The sequence below is a fragment of the Aspergillus pseudonomiae genome (genome assembly GCF_009193645.1).
Source record: "Aspergillus pseudonomiae strain CBS 119388 unplaced genomic scaffold BDV37scaffold_65, whole genome shotgun sequence".
NCBI classification, from domain to species: domain Eukaryota; kingdom Fungi; phylum Ascomycota; class Eurotiomycetes; order Eurotiales; family Aspergillaceae; genus Aspergillus; species Aspergillus pseudonomiae.
The window spans coordinates 110688-128829 of record NW_022476057.1 but is presented as its reverse complement, the minus strand read 5'-3'; the positions used below and the strand labels follow the sequence as shown (position 1 = coordinate 128829).

Genomic DNA, 18142 nt, shown 5'->3' with positions numbered 1-18142 from the left:
TTCTTTTTCCTACCCTTCTTGTCTACGAGCTTTACCGATTTTTGCCCATCTAATGAATCAATCAATTAACTTCTCCTTCTCTTCTTCATGATGTTTATTCATTGATGGCTGTTGCCCCTTTATCCCTCTTATCTGTTTCTCTGGTCTGAGGATCACTGTCTTACTTCCTCTTTTACTGCCTACTGTTCCTCTTGTGTATATCAGGTTCATGGAAGGAAGGTGCCGACTGTTTCGTTCTCTTGAGGTGTGTATGCTTGAATTTGTCTATTTTGCTCTTTCTTTCTCTGCCGTGTGTGGCTGTGGTACGGGAACTGTTTTCTCTACGTTCTGGTATGTCGTTATTTAATGTGAGTATTCTTGATATTGATCATGTTTATGGCCTGCTTCCCCCGTCTCTGGTTAAATGTGTTTATGTTGGAGTAAGTCGTAGATTAGGACTTGGTGTCTAGGCTACGAAGTATGAAGATAACAGTGTAGCATTGACTATGAAAATCAGAAAATTCAACTAAATGCCGCTTGATGCTATGGAGTTATTGGACTGAATGTGAACAAACAAAATAAAGAAATATACGCAAAAAATTTAGATAGAGAAAGATAAGAGAGATCAAATATTCACCCGGAAGACCATCATTCCTCCTCTCCTAGCTCCACCAGCACCAGCTGCCTCAGACGCTAGGACATTCGCTCCATGGGCTAGGTCCACGATACTCTGAACCCGGCCTCGGATGGAACCCTCTTCGACCAGCTCCGCAATGCGGGCTAGTGCCTTGCCATCTGGGTTCAAGGCGACGAATCGACTGAACAGACCTTGTTTCTGGGTCTGGGCTTCTCTGTCGGCGGTTTTGGGCTGCACGGCTGTGTTGTCTACGGCGGTCAGGACGATGCCATTGTTTTTGACAACGTCGGATGAATGGGCGAGATTGAACATCTGTTCTCCGGCGCAGTCGAGGATGATGTCGACTGGCTCCCATTTGTTCTTGCGGAAGATCTTGGCGAGATCGAAGTCTTGTGGTAAGGGGAGCGCGGCGTCGATGACTTCGTCCACCTGGACTTGGTCGCGTAGGAAGTCGTCGTGCTCCGGGCATGAACAGGTGGCGCAGATCCATGGCCGGTAGTGTGGAAATAGGGATCGAGCTCGGAGCAGTTGGAGCGCCTGGGCAGCGACCTCGTTCTCGCGGGCATTGGTCACTAGAACGCGCAGCTCACGGCGCGCATCGTTGTTGTCGAGGCCCCCGTATGTGAACAAAGCCTGCCATGCTGTGAGAGCAGGTCCAGGGATGGTAGATGCCTCGGCGGCGCTGATATTCTTCGGCTTCAACGCGATCTCATTTTCGGTTGCGACTGTGTAGTCTGCAGCGGCGCCGTCGCGGGTGTTGCTGATGAGTCCAAAGACGGTGTCGGCGACTTTGAACTTTGGACCATCTGGTTTAGTGTGGTCTTCGGTGGGAGTACTGATGACTATGCCGCAGTAGTTGTGTAGGGGAATCTGAGGGATTGATTTTGACGGGTGAAGGGTTCGAGCGAGCCTTAGTCCGTCATGAGAGAAAGCCGCTGTTTGAACCTTAATGAGGTACTGATTTGCTGCTGGCTTTGGTACCGGGAAGTCCGTGTCGAAGATCATCCCCGAATCCACCCTGGGCGCATCCAAAGCCGTCTGGTCGGTGATGGCAGTAGAAGCCGGTCGGTGATAAAGGGCTCTCATAGTCCCCGGGACGAACGTTTGCTCGTCCATTGTGGTAGAAAAGGGTTTTGCTGGCTTCATTACGGTTTAGTGTATGACATATGTGTGATACGGCGTCGATCCTACTCTGTTTTCTCCGATTTGGATGAAGACTATAACCCCGGCCGGGGCAACGAGTATATAACCCGCCAACACAAACTTCGCCCCTCAATATTGTGCACCAAAGTGCCGTCGACACCGGTTATGACTGTCCCATGAAGTCAGGTTCGCAACTCTGCAATGGGAGCAAGTCATCTAAGAGGAAAGTTCCGAGTGGGAAGCTGTGGGGAAATCGCTAGGCTTCCGGTGATGTAGATAATCTCATGTTGACGTAACGAGGGTCTGCTTCCGCTTATATCAGCAACAGCCTTTTATACTTCGCTTTAGGGTTGCAACACACCATGCAGGATAAACCGGTTGCCGTGAATATATCCAGGCCATTAATGCGTCTTGTGAGAGGAATGCGTGGTAGTGTCGACGTTCAGATCACTCACGAAGTCGAACACTGCTTCGGGTTGTTCGAATACCTTCCATATTTGGTCCGGAACACCCTGAAAAGCTGCCTTGAATCTCTCTGGAGAATTTTGATCCTCTAGATGTGGGACATCGGTGACTTTCCTGATCCAAATGGCGCGGATCCAGTGTGGGTGCTTCTTATAGATCTCTGCGTATGCTTCCGGATCCTTTTGCGTTGTGTCGCCGATACAAATGACTTCACGCTGAGGGAACTGGCGTCGGATTTTCTCGATTTGCTGTACCTTGTATTCCATGGTATTTACTGTGAATGACTTAACCAGTTCACTGACGTCCAGCCAAGAGGAATCTCGGAGGATCAAGGTCCCAGGATTGAAATGCGTATGAATAAATGTTCGCAGGAACGGATACAGATTGTACGGCGAAGCAGACACGTAGAACCATGCTGGCGAAAGTTCTCTGTGTATGTGAGAATATAGCTCAGGCATCCCGGCAATAGGCCTCGGCTCTTCGACGAAGGTTGTTCGAAGAATTCCAGTAGACTCGGAGGTTTTGGTATACTTGATCGTGTCATCGATGTCCGATATCACGAGCCAACCTTTGGGGCCAGCGAAGTAGGTTCGCATTTCGACATTGTCTCTCGAGCCGCGGAGATACGAGCGAACTACACTTCCATCTGCTATGCGACGGTTACCCATATTCACCACCTGACTGCTGATGCCATTGCTGTTTGTCGGACCAAGTTGCTGGATGATGGTAGTGCTATTCGGCTGTGGAATTTCGAGCATCATCATACGTGCAGGCATAACATGATATAGGAAAGGTTGTAACCGTCGCGCTATTTGATGGCGTGTCTCCCTTTCGGTGCCTATTTCTCCGTCGAGCCCAATGAGATCCGCAATCATAGCAACGATCTTACTCATATCCTTCCGGCTGTCCCTTCGAAAAACGCAAGCGACGACTTCTGCGTGCCACGACTCTTTCAGCCCCTTAGCAATTGGGGTCGTGCGTAGATAAGCGGTATTGTCGAATAACCACACTGTATGCTGCCGGATATCTACTGCCTGAATCGAAGGCTGCTTCCATAGGAAGGAGGTCAGGAAGTGTAGCATTGAGTCTCTCCTCCACGAGCGGTCCCCCAAGCGTTCAAGCTTCTGAATGACCGGGGGATGTTTCGTTTGAGCTGTCGGTGAAACCATCCTGAGGGGGTCGCAAGAGAACTTTCAGCGTCAAGGTAGAGTAAGAGGTAAAACGGTCAACTTAGCGATGATAGTTTTGTAATCTAAGGGAGTATTCTATTCCGCGAAAAATTAACCAGAGATTAGTACTCTACTTTCCCTGTGTCTATTCTTATATATCACCAGCAAATATGCGCGAGGCTGATAGCCCTCTTGATCTTCGCATGTACTTCATCGTATTGGTCCTGAGCCACGGGGCAGTGACGCTTTCTGGCCCCGCGGCAAATTAATCTGAGTCATTATCATCAGGAACAGTCAGGCGAACGAAAGGTCAGGGCGGGACTTTTCGATAGTGGGCAATAGATTGGCTGTGACCGCGAATGAAAGAGGTCGTCTGTCGTATACTCCGGCGAGTGATGGCTCATCGCTTGGCGCCCGATACAACCAAGTCAGCATGGGGTTGCTTGTGACCCTATCAGATTTCTCGGTTTTCCGCGGCGCCTGACCGTCGAAGGCACAGCGTTGAATGCGATCGAACCAACGCCCGCGAGATTCAAGTTTAGACGTAACGCTGCAGGAACGTGGGTCTGTAGTGACGCTGGCCAGTGAACAGTCCTGCTGCTACTATGTGACTGCGTCCCATTTGCCCCGGACTTCGTGCCCCTCGGGTTCTGTTTGTTGTCATTTGGCATCATCGTCGTGTTGTAAGGGGAAGAAGAGAAGATGTCGGCGGTGCAGATCATGGGAATCGAAGACTTCGATTGTTCTGCCTCATTGGCCCGGCCTCCAAGGTACAGCCACCCAGCTGCTTAACATATTGCCCTAGTAAGGCTGATGGGCGACATTGAAGAGGAAAGAGAGAGAGAAAAAAAAATAATACCTCTATGTAAACTTTTATTTCATCAACCTCATATGTCATAAATCTGTACATTAAATGGATTGTCCTTTTGCCAATATGCGGGGGTTTCCTGCGTCCCCCCGAGTCCCGAAGAGTGTTCGAACTAAAGCAAGCAAGACCCAGAATAAAATCGGACCGACAGCTACCACCTCTTAGGAGCACTGATCACCGTTCGAGAAAACGACGCGCTGAGGGTGTCGTTCCCTTTTTTCCGGGTCGCAGCAATAATACCTGTCCGATCCGTCACCGGTGTCGCATCGATGATATTGTCAAACGCTTCGTCGTCACTCCCACCCGCAGACCCGGACTCGGCGTCTGAGTCTTCAACAGGCCCTGCAGCTGGACGGGTGATCTTCTCAGGCTGTGGCTTGTCGGGGACAGTAGGATTCTGAAAAGCCTTGGAGTTGAGAATTTTGCGGCGGATTTCGGCCATCTGCTCTTCTTCTTCAGAGTCATCCGAGATGGCAAAAGGGTCTTTTTCTTCTTCCGGCTCTTCCTCTTCATCATTCTTCTCTTTTTCTTTATCGCCCTCTTCATCATCTTCGCTGTCCTTATCATCGGAATCAGAATCATCTGGCCTCCGGTTCGTATTTCCCACTGTCCACATATCATCGGCACCTTCGACACGACTGTCTTCGTATTCTTTCTCGATCTTAGCCAGCCATTCTTCCTCAGTCCGTTTGACGTCTTCTTCTGTGGCGCATGCGGCATATCGCTTCAGGAGTTTCGAATTAATATCGAGGAAAGCTTCGCCGTAACTGAAGTGCTTAAGAACCTCTCTAGCCCAATCTTCATGGCCGCAAATACAGAAGCAGGCCGCCAGGGCTTCGACGCAGTTTAACCGCCATGGCCGTCCGTAGTTCACTGTGTTGGCTGCAACAAGATAGGGTACTGGGTGTATTGGTAAGTAAATCGTATCAAGTAGCTTTGAAGGTTAACATACGAAGTCTTTCACACTTTCCTCCTATGCGCGAGAAAGGCACTTCCTTCAATCTTACCCACGAGCATTCCACTACCGCAGCGCCATATTGTTCTAGTATGTCTCGGTCCGCGGGGGAGATGATTTTCTTCGCATTCGGACTGCAGTCGCCTGGTCAGCTTATTATAGTAGTGAGAAAAGCGGAGTGATCTTTGAAAGGCAGCAAGAGAATATTACAAAGTATAGAGAAGAAAAATTGGGTTACGTACGAAACGACGACACCGGGATACTTTTGGCCAATACCTAGCTCCCGCATCAACCCCAAATGCATCAATCTCTTTCCTGAGCATCGCTTCGGGTCACAGTGTCCCAGATCCCAACAGGCCGCTTTGAAAGGAAGCCTGTCGGAAGATTCGCCGTCGCCGCGGGGCACTGGACGTGGGCGGGGTGTCGAGGAAAATTTCTTGCCTCCGCGGGCGTAATTGTCTTTCTTATGTCGGACCATGTCGAAAGATAGGCTGGATGAATGATAATTTCGTTACTTTCTAATCCCCGAATTCAAAAGAAAGGGTTGTTATGTGGAAGGTGAAGAGGTGCTAAAACCGATGTTGAGGACTAGTTTCAATAAGTAGTTCATGTTCATAGAAGGAAAGACGGGGCAACTACGGCGACGGAAGCGCCAACACGTGGAGCTCAACCCAACTAGAGTTTAAGTGACGCCGCGCCCGCAACTTGCTTGCTTTTGGCCAGCATCTATCTTTCTTTCCCTATCACTTCGCCTTCTTTCCTTTGTCTCCCTGCGTCCCGGTCGGACATTGTCCATAGGGGCTTTCAATTATTGTCCTTTCCCTTTCCCGTCACCACCCTGGAGGCCGCATCCGCACGAATGGCAGCTAGGGACCGCTTTGGTGCCTACGCTGACCTGGGCCTAACTCCGCTGCAACGAGCTGTTCGTATGTGACCAATCCACCCCCGCCACTTTGAGTAGGAAGAATTTATTCTAACTCATCTTGTGCGTGTTGACTAGGTCATGCTTGCGATATCTCTCACTACGAACCTAACCTTGCCCTGAACCTCGAAGTTGCGGACTTGATCAATTCCAAGAAAGGCAATGCGTGAGTCGCTGTCGATCTAGTAGGATGGCGCATTCTTACGGTCTACAGTCCCCGTGAAGCGGCACTCGAGATTGTCCGTCTGATCAACTCCCGGAACCAAAATGTCTCCTTACTGGCGTTGGCTGTAGGTTTACCGATCTTCGGAGAAGCTAGTGCGGGGCTGACGTAGTATAGCTCCTCGACATTTGCGTCAAGAATTGCGGATACCCTTTCCACCTTCAAATCAGTACCAAGGAGTTTCTGAATGAGCTGGTCCGACGGTTCCCCGAGAGGCCGGCGATTCGCCCCTCGAGGGTTCAACATCGCATTCTAGAGTCGATCGAGGAATGGAGGCAGACTATCTGTCAGACATCGAGGTACAAGGAGGATTTGGGACATATTCGGGATATGCACCGTCTCCTGCTCTACAAGGGCTACGTCTTTCCTGAAATCCGAAACGAGGATGCTGCAGTTTTAAATCCTAGTGACGTAGGTTCTCCTATCGGTGCTAGTTTTAGGATAGCTAGCTGACATTCCCAGAATCTTCGCTCCGCTGAGGAGATGGAAGAAGAAGAGAAAGAGGCCCAGTCAGCGAAGCTCCAGGAGTTGATCCGTCGAGGCACACCGGCGGATTTACAAGAAGCGAACCGATTGATGAAGGTGATGGCCGGATTTGACAACCGACACAAAACCGACTACCGGGCTAAGGCGGCAGAGGAGGTCGCTAAGGTGCAGCAGAAGGCCAAGATCTTGGAGGAGATGTTACAGAGCCAGCAACCGGGAGAACGAATCGCGGAAGGGGATGTATTCGAGGTAGGTTCATCACTGGCTGTGTGGGAAGGTTTCCGCTAACGTCTTCCGCTTAGGAACTTGCCAATGCTTTACAAAGTGCTCACCCTAAGATTCAGAAAATGTGTGAGGAGGAGTCCGACGATCCAGAAGCTGTCCACAAATTGTTAGAGATCAACGATAGCATACACCGCACCATCGAGCGGTACAAACTAGTCAAGAACGGCGACCTGGAGGCTGCATCGAGGATTCCCAAGGGCACTCTAGGAACCACGACCGGGGTTTCGAAGAACGCGAACAATGAATTGTCCCTCATCGATTTCGACCCAGAACCCAGCTCAAACGGCAATCCCTCACAACCGGCGGGCGGCAGTTCTCTCGAGAACGATCTGCTTGGCCTCTCAATAGAAGAGCCAGCCTTCACTGGAGGTATCTCCCTAGGAACTGGACCTGGATCTGGACCTGGTGGGTAGTGTTTTCAAAAGAGCCTCGACCTGTTGCTAACTGAGTGTAGTGACCCCAATGCCTTCTGCTACACCGCCCGTACAACAGGCCCCTTCGGCATTCAAACCCAACTATGATATCCTGGCTTCGTTGAATTCATCCCGCCCTGCATCTCAATCATCTACGCCTGTACCCACAGCGATGCGGCCACAGAGCACCACCGCTACCCCACCTCCATCCGATCCTTTCGCCTCGCTGGTGTCTGCCAGCCCCCGACACCCCAGTCCGTTCCCCTCGGGAGTCTCCAGTCAACAGCCCGCATCGGCCGGACCTTCCCTCCTCGATCTGGCAGGAGCCAGCTCGCCGCAGCCCCCAGCTGGCAACACCAAAGCGGCCGATGAGGACGAGTGGGATTTCACGTCCTCTCTCCCCGAAAGTAACACTCTCCCGACCACGAATCGTGTGCAGGTGTTGAACTCGTCATTGCGAGTTGAATTCGTGGCGCGGCGGCACCCCCAGCAGGCCCGGCAGATTCATATGGTGGCATTGTTTTCCAACGGCACCAATCAGCCACTAAGCGAGTTGCATTTCCAAGTCGCTGTGGAGAAGGTTAGTTACGGTGGTTTAATGTATAGAGTTCAGAGTTCAGGGGCTAATGCGAGACCAGGCATATACTTTGCAGCTTCGACCCCAATCAGGGCGGGACATTGCTCCTCTCCAGGCGAACGGAGTCCAGCAGGAAATGTTGGTGAGTGGCGTGGAAGCGGGCAAAGGTAGTTCCATTAAGATGCGGTTCAAGGTTTCGTACCGGGTGGGCAACGAGCAAAAGGAGGAACAGGGAATGGTCCCTTCGTTAGGAATTGCTTAGAGAGAGAGAGAGAGAGAGAGAAATTCTTAAGAGATGATGGCGAACGGGATTCGTTTCTGCTTCGTTCTGTCGTGTTGTTCAGTTCTCCAGCTTGCATTCTTGTCTATACCTGGCCAACTTTCTGATGCCATTTGATGAGCGATATTGGGTGAATTAAGTTTGTGAGATTGATTGGGTCCTATTGCAGCGTTTTCTTATTGATGTCGAGTAGAAAAAGCTCCTGATGCGTGAGTGATATCTGATGCCTGTTTGGGAAAAAGCCGCCTTCGGGCTGGGGAGATGGACCCATACTCTCTATAGTATATCTTATTTTATTCTATTCGATTCTATTTTTTTTTTTATTTAATATTCTTTGATTCTAGAAAGGCACATGCGTTTTCTGCCTTGGTTCTCGGAGGGGAATGTAGGAAGTTCAAGGCACGCGACGCCATTGTACCTGTGGTTGATTGTTGGATCCCAAGCACTTTAATTGTTGGGTACTTTGTCGATACAGACCGTTCTGGCGCTGGTACTGAGTACAGTAAGTGCTGTATGCAGTAACAGTAACGGTAACGGTAACAGTAACGCACGTCGTACCATCGGCGGAGTGGCGTCATCCGTGTGGCGGCCGGCCGACGACTTAACCTGGTTAAGTAAGGATATTCTACTCTGATCCTGAGTTGAATCAGTTGGAAAAATGATATGATTTCGTTCTCTGCGCATGAGGAACCAGGATCAACCTGGATGGCGAAAAACATGGGCTCGACCCATCTGCCGGGAGTCGGGACTGCCCCCGAGGAATTCCCTCTTTGGGATGCGATGTGCGGTCCTAGCGAGGAACCCAAAGCCCCCAATTTAAATGACTCAAGGTTTGTCTGCTCCTCTGGACAGGCGCAGGAGGCCAATATGTGATGGAAGATCATCCGGTCGCACAGCCATGGTATCTGGTGCAGTGGGTTGAGGGCGTACCTGTGGTTTGCATCTCGTACCTTTGAACTTACCAGCAGGTTAGGTAATTACCGAGGACCAACGGAAGAATTGCATGGCAGTTGTTGTCTATCAGGGTTCCTGCAGGTGCACGCGGATTCCATGCAGGGACTTAGCCCTAATCGACGAAGAGTTCCAACGTGACTGCCCTTTCCAGTTCCAACCGCACAGAGTGTGTGACTGGGGAAATCCGTCGGTGAAGCAACACTACAGAGGCGATGAAACCGTGAGTGCGATACTAGAAGAAGAGATTCGTCATCCCCTCGTGCTTTGATTGAATCGGATCCCTGCCGATTAGCAGTTATCTTAGCGGCATCTCGTCAGTATCTTTAATTTGTCATGCCCCGTTCACACCCCCCCACGGCGATTGAGATGGGCTTCGACATGAAATTGCCCAATCTGGCCTCTGAGAGACCCGGACCCAGTCACATGGGGAGTCTTGGACCTTTCCCCATCGAGTGGGGAGAGGGAGATCACCGAGAGGCCCCGAAGTAAAAATCGTTAGACTAACTCGTGCGCCGTCTGGCTCTGGGACAGATGGTCCGTGCGATCAATCACAGTGCACTTCGTGCCCATCCAACTCACAGAGTTTACTGATAGACGTGGTCTCTGGTTGCGCTCTACCAATGGACGTGCCATCCCCAGTCTTAGGGCAGGTAAACCCAGTGCGAATCCTTTTACTGCCCGTTGGCCAACAGGCTGGGAGGGAAAACAAAAGTCAATCTGGGGGAGGCGCCATCACTGCTTGGCTCATACTTTGCTTCCCAAGTTACTGGGAGAACTCTGCACAAGGGTGAAACTGGCGACCGTTGATGTTCGTTGCTGCTACTGCAGGGGCTAACTGTCGAGTCAGGTGGGATTCAGACTGGAGATCCTCCACAACGGTGGGAGGTGAGATCGATTGGGACGATCCTCATGAAGCGCAACCTCCCCATTTGGTTCTAGACCCCGAACCCGAACATGTTTCGACTTCTCAGGCTATTATAGTGTTACTTTTAGCGTCCTCTGCTTATCGTGGGGAAGTAAAATCGAAAGCCAGCGCATATCGCTCGTGTAATTTGCCTCCTATCCTGGAAAATGGTTCCGGTACTACGCAAATGCCCGCTTCGCGTCGAGTCTGTTTTGTACTTTTTCTTCACTTGCTGAAATTCCCAAGAGACTCCTCTCCAGCGGAACCGACCCAAGGTTAAGCCCTCTACTACGCAGCACCATCAGTGCGAGAACTTTGGCCGCAATAGGACCCACGGAACGGCCGGAAGCCAGACTTTGACCGGCCCTTAGGTCGAGGATCCGAAGTTGAACCTGCTCCAAAGCAAGTGGCTCGCCTAGGCCCCCCTCTGGGTGCCAATATACTTGACAGCTGCGCTGCAAAGTTAATAGGGGGGGGGGTGGGTTTGGTGGACGACCAAAAGCCCCCTCGTCCGCTACTACATATTTAAATACTACTCTCTCGTTTACTTCCTCGTTTGCCCCCCCGCCTCTGGTGCGAGATGAGATAAAAAAAGTCCTGTTAATACTTATACCATCGTACCTGCCTTTTTCTTTTCTTCTGTATCCCTGTACATCTATACGTATATGACTCCCCTCTCGATCTACCTTCAATAGCCCGGCCATTCCCATATCATCGCCGCAATGGCTTCCCCTATCGAGTTTGAGATCTCGCCAAACCCTCGTACCCGTGAGGAAAACCAAGAGCGGTAGGTCTCTCTCTCTCTCCACGAGGGATCCGACTAATGAGACCAGAGCGTTCATTGCTGCCTCTCGGCGGAAAGATCGGAGCCTCGATGCCCGTCTCGAATCGGCCAACCGTGCTTCTCAGCTGCACAAGCAGCGGACCGGCAAAGCTCTCCTGATTACCCGGGAGATTGTTGAAAAAGAGGCCATGTACGAAGAAGTAGATGACCGCTACAAGGAGAAACTACAACGCATGCTGGAAGCGCAGAATTTGCAAATCAACACCCAGTTCCAACAGAATCTCCTCGCCACCTTGGCCATGCGACCCGGCTTGCAGCATCGCCGGGCCTCCATGATGGCACAGCGCGGCCCCATGGACGGGGTACGCAAAATGAGCCTGGACCTCTCCAGCATTCGCAGCTCCTTCTCGGAGGGCATGCGTGGGAGCCCGATCACCAGCCCCATGGCCATGAGCGCCCACCCGAGCTACGCGATGTCGCCCTCGTACGACGGGAACTCACATTCCCCGTCCTCATTCCATCATCCCAACGTGGTGCCCGCCTCGTCGGGTCCCATGCCATCCTACATTGCCCAGTCGACCCCCACATGGCCCGCACACATCGGCCCGCAGCACGTTCGGACGCCTTGGGCTGGCTTTAACCCTGGGGACATGAACATGCCAGTGCGCCAGTTCCGAGACCGTCTGGGTTCTGCACCGGTTATTCCCGTGCATGCGATCCCCTCCAGTGCCGCATACCGACCGACACCCACTGCTCAACACAGTCGCAACCGCTCCGAACCAGGCCAAACGCCTGCCCAGCGGATGCCGTCCCACACGCCCTCCGTCGAGAACACTCCGAGAGTGGAGCCTCGCATGGATGGGCTTCCCACTGAAACCTTGCCTACGACCTTGCCGACTCCCGATCTCTGTCCCACCCCCAGCACGCCTCACTCGCCTACCTCCACTGCGAAGCATAGTGACGTTGCCTTCGACACCCTGGACCCCAAGGAATCGGACTGCGTTTCCTTCTCGCAGCCGTTCCTGGACCAGGACTTCGTCGACTTCCAGGGCCTCTCGTTCTCCTTGGGTAGTAACCCGACCATCCCCTCGTTTGATAACACACTGCACCATCCGGAAACCGAATGGAAGCCGGACGAGGTGGTCCAAATGGACGACTGGCTCGTCGGTGCCTAACCTCGTCCAATTTTTCAATTTTCTTGTTTTCGAATGATGATCCTTGCATAACTACACCAGGTAGCTTAGGGCGTTTCATCCTTCATTGTTTTTCTCTTTTCTACCTGTTTTTACTCATTTTTACTCATCTATAGCTTTGCGTTCTTTTCAAAGAGTTGAAGTTGCGCTGGACCAGTCAGGGCAATACCCCGGGATGAATGGCGTTTCAATTGGCTTGTACAATAATGAGAAATGAAAACTCATCCAAACATTTGAGTCCTTTTTTCCTCCTCCTCCTAACTTTTCCTCTATAGTTTGAAACGTCTCCACCATAGCAAAAACCCCGAAACTCATTGAAAAACATTAATAATAATCAGAACTATGTTCCAACAAGTCAAGAGGTCGAAACAGGAACAACAAGGTTGCAACAGCTCCACCGCCAAGAAACGCCGCAAACAGTAAAGCAGCAGGAAAGCAGAATGTCACTTCACCACTGTCACAACAGCAACTTTAACCTAAAGGAAAGGAAAAAAAAAAAAAAAAAAATATTCTTACTGATCTTGCATGGACATTCCATTGCAAAACCTAGATCGAGGTCCATACCGAAAACGGCCAGATTCAGCAGGGTTCAACTGTTTTTCTCTGGACAAACAAAGGGTGAAGAAGCCGAAGACCCTTGCAACAAGTGGGAGCTACTATTAATAATTCACCCCCTCCCGTCATTTTGAGTGTCCCCAATCGCATCGTGAGTTGCTCCATACCTTCCCGACAACAATTTAACTCGCTAAAAAAAAAAAAAAAAAAAAAAAAAAAAAAAAAAAAAAAAAAAAAAAAAAAAAAAAAAAAACTCGGGTACATACAGTGTAGATCAATAGTTATGCAAAGGACCGTTATGTCAAAGTCTGTGAATAAAATAATTCACATCCCGCACGCCCACCCCGCACTCGCAATATCATCCCCTCATAAGACAAAATGCTAAGAAGACCTAAAGGTCTGAAACGCAGCTAAGCCACCACTAGCTCAAAAACACAAAACGAATCCATTCCCAGCCGATCGGATCCCTCAACCCCGCACAGACCACCAAGCAAAAAAAAAAAAGCTTCTGTGGGTCCTATTTTCTCTCCTCCTCCCCCGGAATAGGCTTAGTCGACTTGGGCCCTTCATGCGATCCCCCACTTCCCAAGTTGGAGGGGGAATTCCTATTTGGGGGCTAGCGGGCCCCACTGGCAGCGAGAGTTTGTTCGTACGACGCACACGCTGCCTGCTCATTGGGTTCCGGTTGTCTGGGGGAGTTGATGTGTAAGGGGTTGGTCATTGGCCTGGATTCTTTTTTTTTTTTTTTTTTTTTTTAACTACGTTCTGGATGTGGCTGGCTGGTCTATGGTCCATTGGCGTGCTTGATGCCAATTGAACAGGGTTCGATGTGCGTTTGTTAGTACTAGTATGGGAAGGAGGACACGGTCGACGGATGAGAGACTGCCATGTTCTCCGCTGCCATTGGGGAATTCAATTTTGCAGGGCAGCTTGCCGTGCTGCTCCGGAGGTACTTACTTCTTCTTCTTCTTCTTGTACAGTACCTCGTAGAATAGCTGGCTGCTTTGGCTACTGTCGCTGATTCGTGAGGTCGCTACTGAAACTATATCTGGAAAAATTCAAATCTACTCAAAGTTGCTTCACCTGTTATCCACTATACCATCCGAGGATTTTGGACGGTTGGCGATCGACACTCTCTTCCATACTTCGGCCGGAGGAGGGGGGGTTTGAGGTGCGTCGGCCTTTGCCTGTCTAACTTAACTTTTTTTTTGCTAATCTCCACTGTAATCTCCTAAAAAAGTAAACGTTTAATCATGTACCCTGTCCCCAGAGCCGCCCCCCCCACCACTACTGATAACTGACTATGTAGCGCGAGGTAACGTGCAGTAGAGGAGAATCCTTCTGCATCTGCACAAACCCCCTCCACTTACAACGTTTGCTGCTAACTCCGTCGTTACGCTATGCAACTCGGCCAAGTTCGCGTGCCCACTTACCTCCCCGGATGGTAGTCTGTGTGTGTGTGTGTGTGTGTGTGTGTGTGTGTGTGTGTGTGTGTGCACAGTATCCATGATGTATCCCTGTCCCTCTCAATTCCAAATCAGATTATAGACCCGTGGGTATCTGTTACAGGGTAGTAGGTAATCCCGCCATTGGATGATAGTAGTAGCTACTAGTAGTACGTACTAGTTTCGATGCTCCCAGCAAGTCCCTAACTAACTATAGCTAAGCTAACCATAACCACCACCACCCACCCCCATCCAAGGATCACCAATACAGAATCAACAACCTCCCTGGAACCCAAACAAAAAAGACCTCTTCTAGACATTGCGATCCGGGGCCGGGGTCGTCGTCCAGAGAGGGCAGGAGGGTTTATTCTCCGTAGTCGGTTGGGGTTTTTTTTCTTTTCTATGTTTGCGGGGTTGGAGATTTAAGAGTGAAGAGGAGCTGGCTGCATGCGTGCTCTGGCAGGGAAAGGTAGTTGACTGGGTTTGTTTGGAGGTGCTTTTTTTTTCCTTGGTTACTTAGTTACTGTTTGGGTATGTGATGGGAGAGGAGGGACTAGTACTTCTTTTGGGGGGTGGGGAAAGAGACGATGCTGGTAAGTTGTCTAGGAATGCTTTAGGAGTCCCTGCGATGTTGTTCCGTTTCTACTGCGTTGGCTGTTCTGGCTACGTGGATGGCGGCTTTTGCTCGGGATTTGGTTTGAATACATTGTAGGGCTGTGGCAGGCTGGCGAGGTCGATCTTTGCTGTCTACAGGGTAGTAGTTGTACTAAATAGCAGAAGCGATGCTGATCCGGGCAAGAACTACATGGGGATCGACTATCAAGGACCATCTTTTGGTGCCCCAAATTTCCGCGAGCGCTGACAACAACAACAACAACAACCACAACCACCCCGCAAACCAACACGAGCAAGCAGCATCCCCCAAGTCAAAACAAAAACAAGAGAGGTAAAAAAAAAAAAAGGTCTTCAAAATAGAGCTAGCTAGCTATTACTCCGGTCCACACACACGCACACACGCCCCTCCTACCCCCCACAGTAACATTAGCCCGAAACAGAAACACATTGCGAATCGCCAGTCCATGGCTCCAGCAACACTTTGCCACTTCCCCAGGCCACTTAGATCTCGCTGCGGGCATGTTTGGTTGTCCGGCTGGGTGGGGATATTTACGCCGCACGGTCGTCCAGGTGAGAGATTGGGTTTCAGGGTGGAGTTATCTCGGTTTTTGTCATTCGGCTGTTGGATCGCTTGGGCCAGGCTGGGACCTTGGGAAATGGAGTGGGTTAGGTCGTGCTCTGATATACTGGGCGACGCGAGGGCTAATCGAGACGGGACTTACTGTTTGGGGGATCGGTGGGTGGAGGTTTTCAGATCTGGAATCCATGGTATCAGGCGGATGGTGCAATCTGATTGGGGTGTGGAGGGAGCATGCTTGACATTTGGGAACCTTTCGGGTTGGCCGATTCTTGCCGATCATTCTGTGCATGGTTGAGTCAGGTTAGAATGGGTAGAGTCGGACATTGAATCGTTAGGATTCATCTTATGGTCTGCACGGTGGATCGCCGGATGTGTGTTTGCATAGGTAAGGATCTGTTCTTGAATTTGGAGTTTCTTCTAACTCAATGCACTAGCCCTACTCCGTACGTACGCCGGAAAAACCACTTCGGGAAATCGATGAGGCATTTAGTAAAGGGTCTGGAAAGAACGAATGTGGTGGTGGATGTGCCTTTTTCCTAGTCCCGATCGACCGGGTGCTACCGGCTGAATAACTCCCGTCCTATCTCCCCGCTGCGTCGCACGCTGAGGCTCGAACTGCTGCTGCGTCGCCGCCGGCTACGGCTTTCGGCGGGATCAGCCGGGCTTAGCCCACTGGCCCGCGCGTGCAGATTCAATATATCGGTAAGGCTGACTACTCCTACCAATCGTCCGGAAAGCCGTGCCCCCGGGAGAGCGGAAGCTGGGATGGACGGCGCAACGGCGTGTGACAGCCCCGTGGACGCTGCGGACATATACGGCTGAGAGGGCTGTGCGCTGGCGCTACCGGGAGTAGGTGAGGGAGGCGAATGCGTGTTCCCTGAGTTAGTAGGCAGAGGGAGATGCACGGCCGAGTGGGATGGAGTGGGTGGTCCCGACGAGGAAGGCGACAACGGATCGGTGATCCATAGTCTATTTCAGTCAATTGACAAGAGCTAGCTTCGTAGGGACAAGGTAGCAGACTCACCGGTGGGATCTAGTGGCTACCACTTTCGCAACGGTATGAGCCAACGTCGAGCCTGGATTCACATGAAACACTGGGAAAGAATCCTTGCCATCCACTAAACCCCGTGTGGAAAGAATCACGGAGATGAAATGAGTACATGTATTGTGGAGGAGTGGAAGCGACGATGAGCGCGTCAAGAGCTGTTCGTTCGATTAGCCATACTGTCTCTTCGCCAGCCATGTCTGGTTCATACCTTAACATCCGTCAGGGATATATTGCCCACCACGTTGGTATGGTTATCCACCACGGCGACCGATGTGATGCCCTCGTTGTTCATGAGATGCAGAGCCTCCGATAGAGGCTTGTCTCCGCTATACGCAGGTTAGACTAGCTAACTGCACATCGAGGACGTAGACCTACTTAATGGAGATCACCTCCAGAGATCCTATCTTCAAATCCCGCAGCGACTGCGGATACAGCTGATCAATCACAGGAAAACTGCGCCCATTTTCCCATAGGAACTTGACCAGTCGGAATTGGCTGAAGATGCCCACTACCTCATTTTGTTTACGCTCGTCGACCACAACCACTCGATGAACGCCTCCCCCGAACGTCTCTACAGCTGCCATCACGCTGGCCGACGCCGGAAGCGTCGTCAATGGTTCTTTCCTGCCGAGGTCCTTTACATCTTTCAATGGTATCTTGATTCCTTCCTTGGCCTTTCGGGCCAATGCATCATAAGAAGCACGGGTATTCTCGTCGGGCTGGGTCAGACCCGCAGCGAGGAGAAGGTACGCATTTAAATCCGAGTAATCGAAAGTGCCGACAGCAGTCTTGTGTTCCGGAGTCTCGCGAATCAACAGTACAGGAGCATCGGAATCAATCAGGACCTAGTTGCTGTCAAACCTCGATCCCACTTCTTTACTCCCCCACTCATGTATCGCAACTCACATTAGTCGCATCCTCAATGCCCGTATCGATCTCCACAAACCTCAAATCCGTCGGGCTAACCAGCTCTCCGATCGAAATTTCTCTCCAGTCGCGACCTACAAAGGCAGGGTTTACATGGTTGGGAGCCGGCGGGTTGTCGATCAGACTCTGAATTGCAGCCTGTGTGAGGGACGGCTGTCGACGGCTACGTGGGGAATTTGGAGCCCCGCGCAGACTTTCACTGAGGCTGTGACGGTGCTGATGGTTGGGAGAGACGTGCGAGAGTCGTAGCGACTGACTGCGCGTCGATGGAGAGCGAGAATCCGTGCTGGATCGAGGAGATGCAATGTTCGACCCGCTGGAATTGTCAGTAACCGGTTCACCTGGCTGGTGGTCGGTCATGGTTGAACCAGGCGATGGCGTTCCAGAAAGTTCCCCTGAGACGCTGACTGTGTCGAACGAGAAGTGTGGGTTGGATGATGGGTGAGTTCGCTAGCGTGGCATGCGGTATATTCACGTATAAATCACATATACCGAATCAAACTACTTGATCAGGTTATCCGCACAGCTATCGCAGTTGCGAGAGCATGATCGATGCCAATCACGGGGTTGCGGGGAATTGACGATGTTTGGTTGGCGGGCGGCGGTGGCCAATCAGCGTCAGGTGGCCATGGCGTCATAAAACCATGCGAACAATGCCTCTGTTACTCGTAGCTACTAGTACTAGTTACTTCATCGCCTCCCCGTACATGGATTTTCTCCTGCGTATACAACAGT

The 18142-nt window shown here is 51.1% G+C and overlaps 7 protein-coding genes across 7 annotated transcripts; 3 read left to right on the top strand and 4 right to left on the bottom strand.

Moving 5' to 3' along the window:
• Positions 1–604: 604 nt before the first annotated feature.
• On the bottom strand, positions 605–3393 carry BDV37DRAFT_273739 (uncharacterized protein; the record flags this gene model as incomplete). The annotated part of the gene is made up of 2 exons (XM_032085113.1): positions 605–1756; positions 2215–3393. 2 exons carry the CDS (start codon positions 3391–3393, stop codon positions 605–607), a joined length of 2331 nt encoding a protein of 776 aa, XP_031938671.1.
• A 908-nt stretch (positions 3394–4301) lies between these two features.
• BDV37DRAFT_183645 (ribosome biogenesis TSR3 family protein) lies at positions 4302–5845 on the bottom strand. The gene is made up of 3 exons (XM_032079532.1): positions 5459–5845; positions 5214–5350; positions 4302–5161 (listed from the first exon to the last, which is right to left on the bottom strand). Exons 1-3 carry the CDS (start codon positions 5692–5694, stop codon positions 4413–4415), a joined length of 1122 nt encoding a protein of 373 aa, XP_031938670.1. The 5' UTR covers positions 5695–5845; the 3' UTR covers positions 4302–4412.
• Positions 5817–8794, top strand: BDV37DRAFT_255333 (VHS domain protein). Its single transcript, XM_032082713.1, has 8 exons — positions 5817–6142; positions 6217–6304; positions 6353–6428; positions 6479–6772; positions 6824–7096; positions 7150–7537; positions 7587–8125; positions 8184–8794. Exons 1-8 carry the CDS (start codon positions 6076–6078, stop codon positions 8382–8384), a joined length of 1926 nt encoding a protein of 641 aa, XP_031938669.1. The 5' UTR covers positions 5817–6075; the 3' UTR covers positions 8385–8794.
• Positions 8602–9724, bottom strand: BDV37DRAFT_183658 (uncharacterized protein). Its single transcript, XM_032079533.1, has one exon. It carries the CDS (start codon positions 9284–9286, stop codon positions 8723–8725), a length of 564 nt encoding a protein of 187 aa, XP_031938668.1. The 5' UTR covers positions 9287–9724; the 3' UTR covers positions 8602–8722.
• BDV37DRAFT_183626 (uncharacterized protein) lies at positions 9632–10807 on the top strand. The gene is made up of 3 exons (XM_032079531.1): positions 9632–10143; positions 10204–10436; positions 10507–10807. The coding sequence occupies exons 1-3, from the start codon at positions 9977–9979 to the stop codon at positions 10629–10631; spliced, it is 525 nt and encodes a 174-aa protein (XP_031938667.1). The 5' UTR covers positions 9632–9976; the 3' UTR covers positions 10632–10807.
• Positions 10762–12430, top strand: BDV37DRAFT_183605 (uncharacterized protein). Its single transcript, XM_032079530.1, has 2 exons — positions 10762–11047; positions 11094–12430. Exons 1-2 carry the CDS (start codon positions 10983–10985, stop codon positions 12217–12219), a joined length of 1191 nt encoding a protein of 396 aa, XP_031938666.1. The 5' UTR covers positions 10762–10982; the 3' UTR covers positions 12220–12430.
• A 3428-nt stretch (positions 12431–15858) lies between these two features.
• BDV37DRAFT_183565 (uncharacterized protein) lies at positions 15859–17967 on the bottom strand. The gene is made up of 5 exons (XM_032079529.1): positions 17387–17967; positions 16856–17325; positions 16689–16806; positions 16457–16635; positions 15859–16401 (listed from the first exon to the last, which is right to left on the bottom strand). The coding sequence occupies exons 1-5, from the start codon at positions 17765–17767 to the stop codon at positions 15990–15992; spliced, it is 1560 nt and encodes a 519-aa protein (XP_031938665.1). The 5' UTR covers positions 17768–17967; the 3' UTR covers positions 15859–15989.
• Positions 17968–18142: the final 175 nt, after the last annotated feature.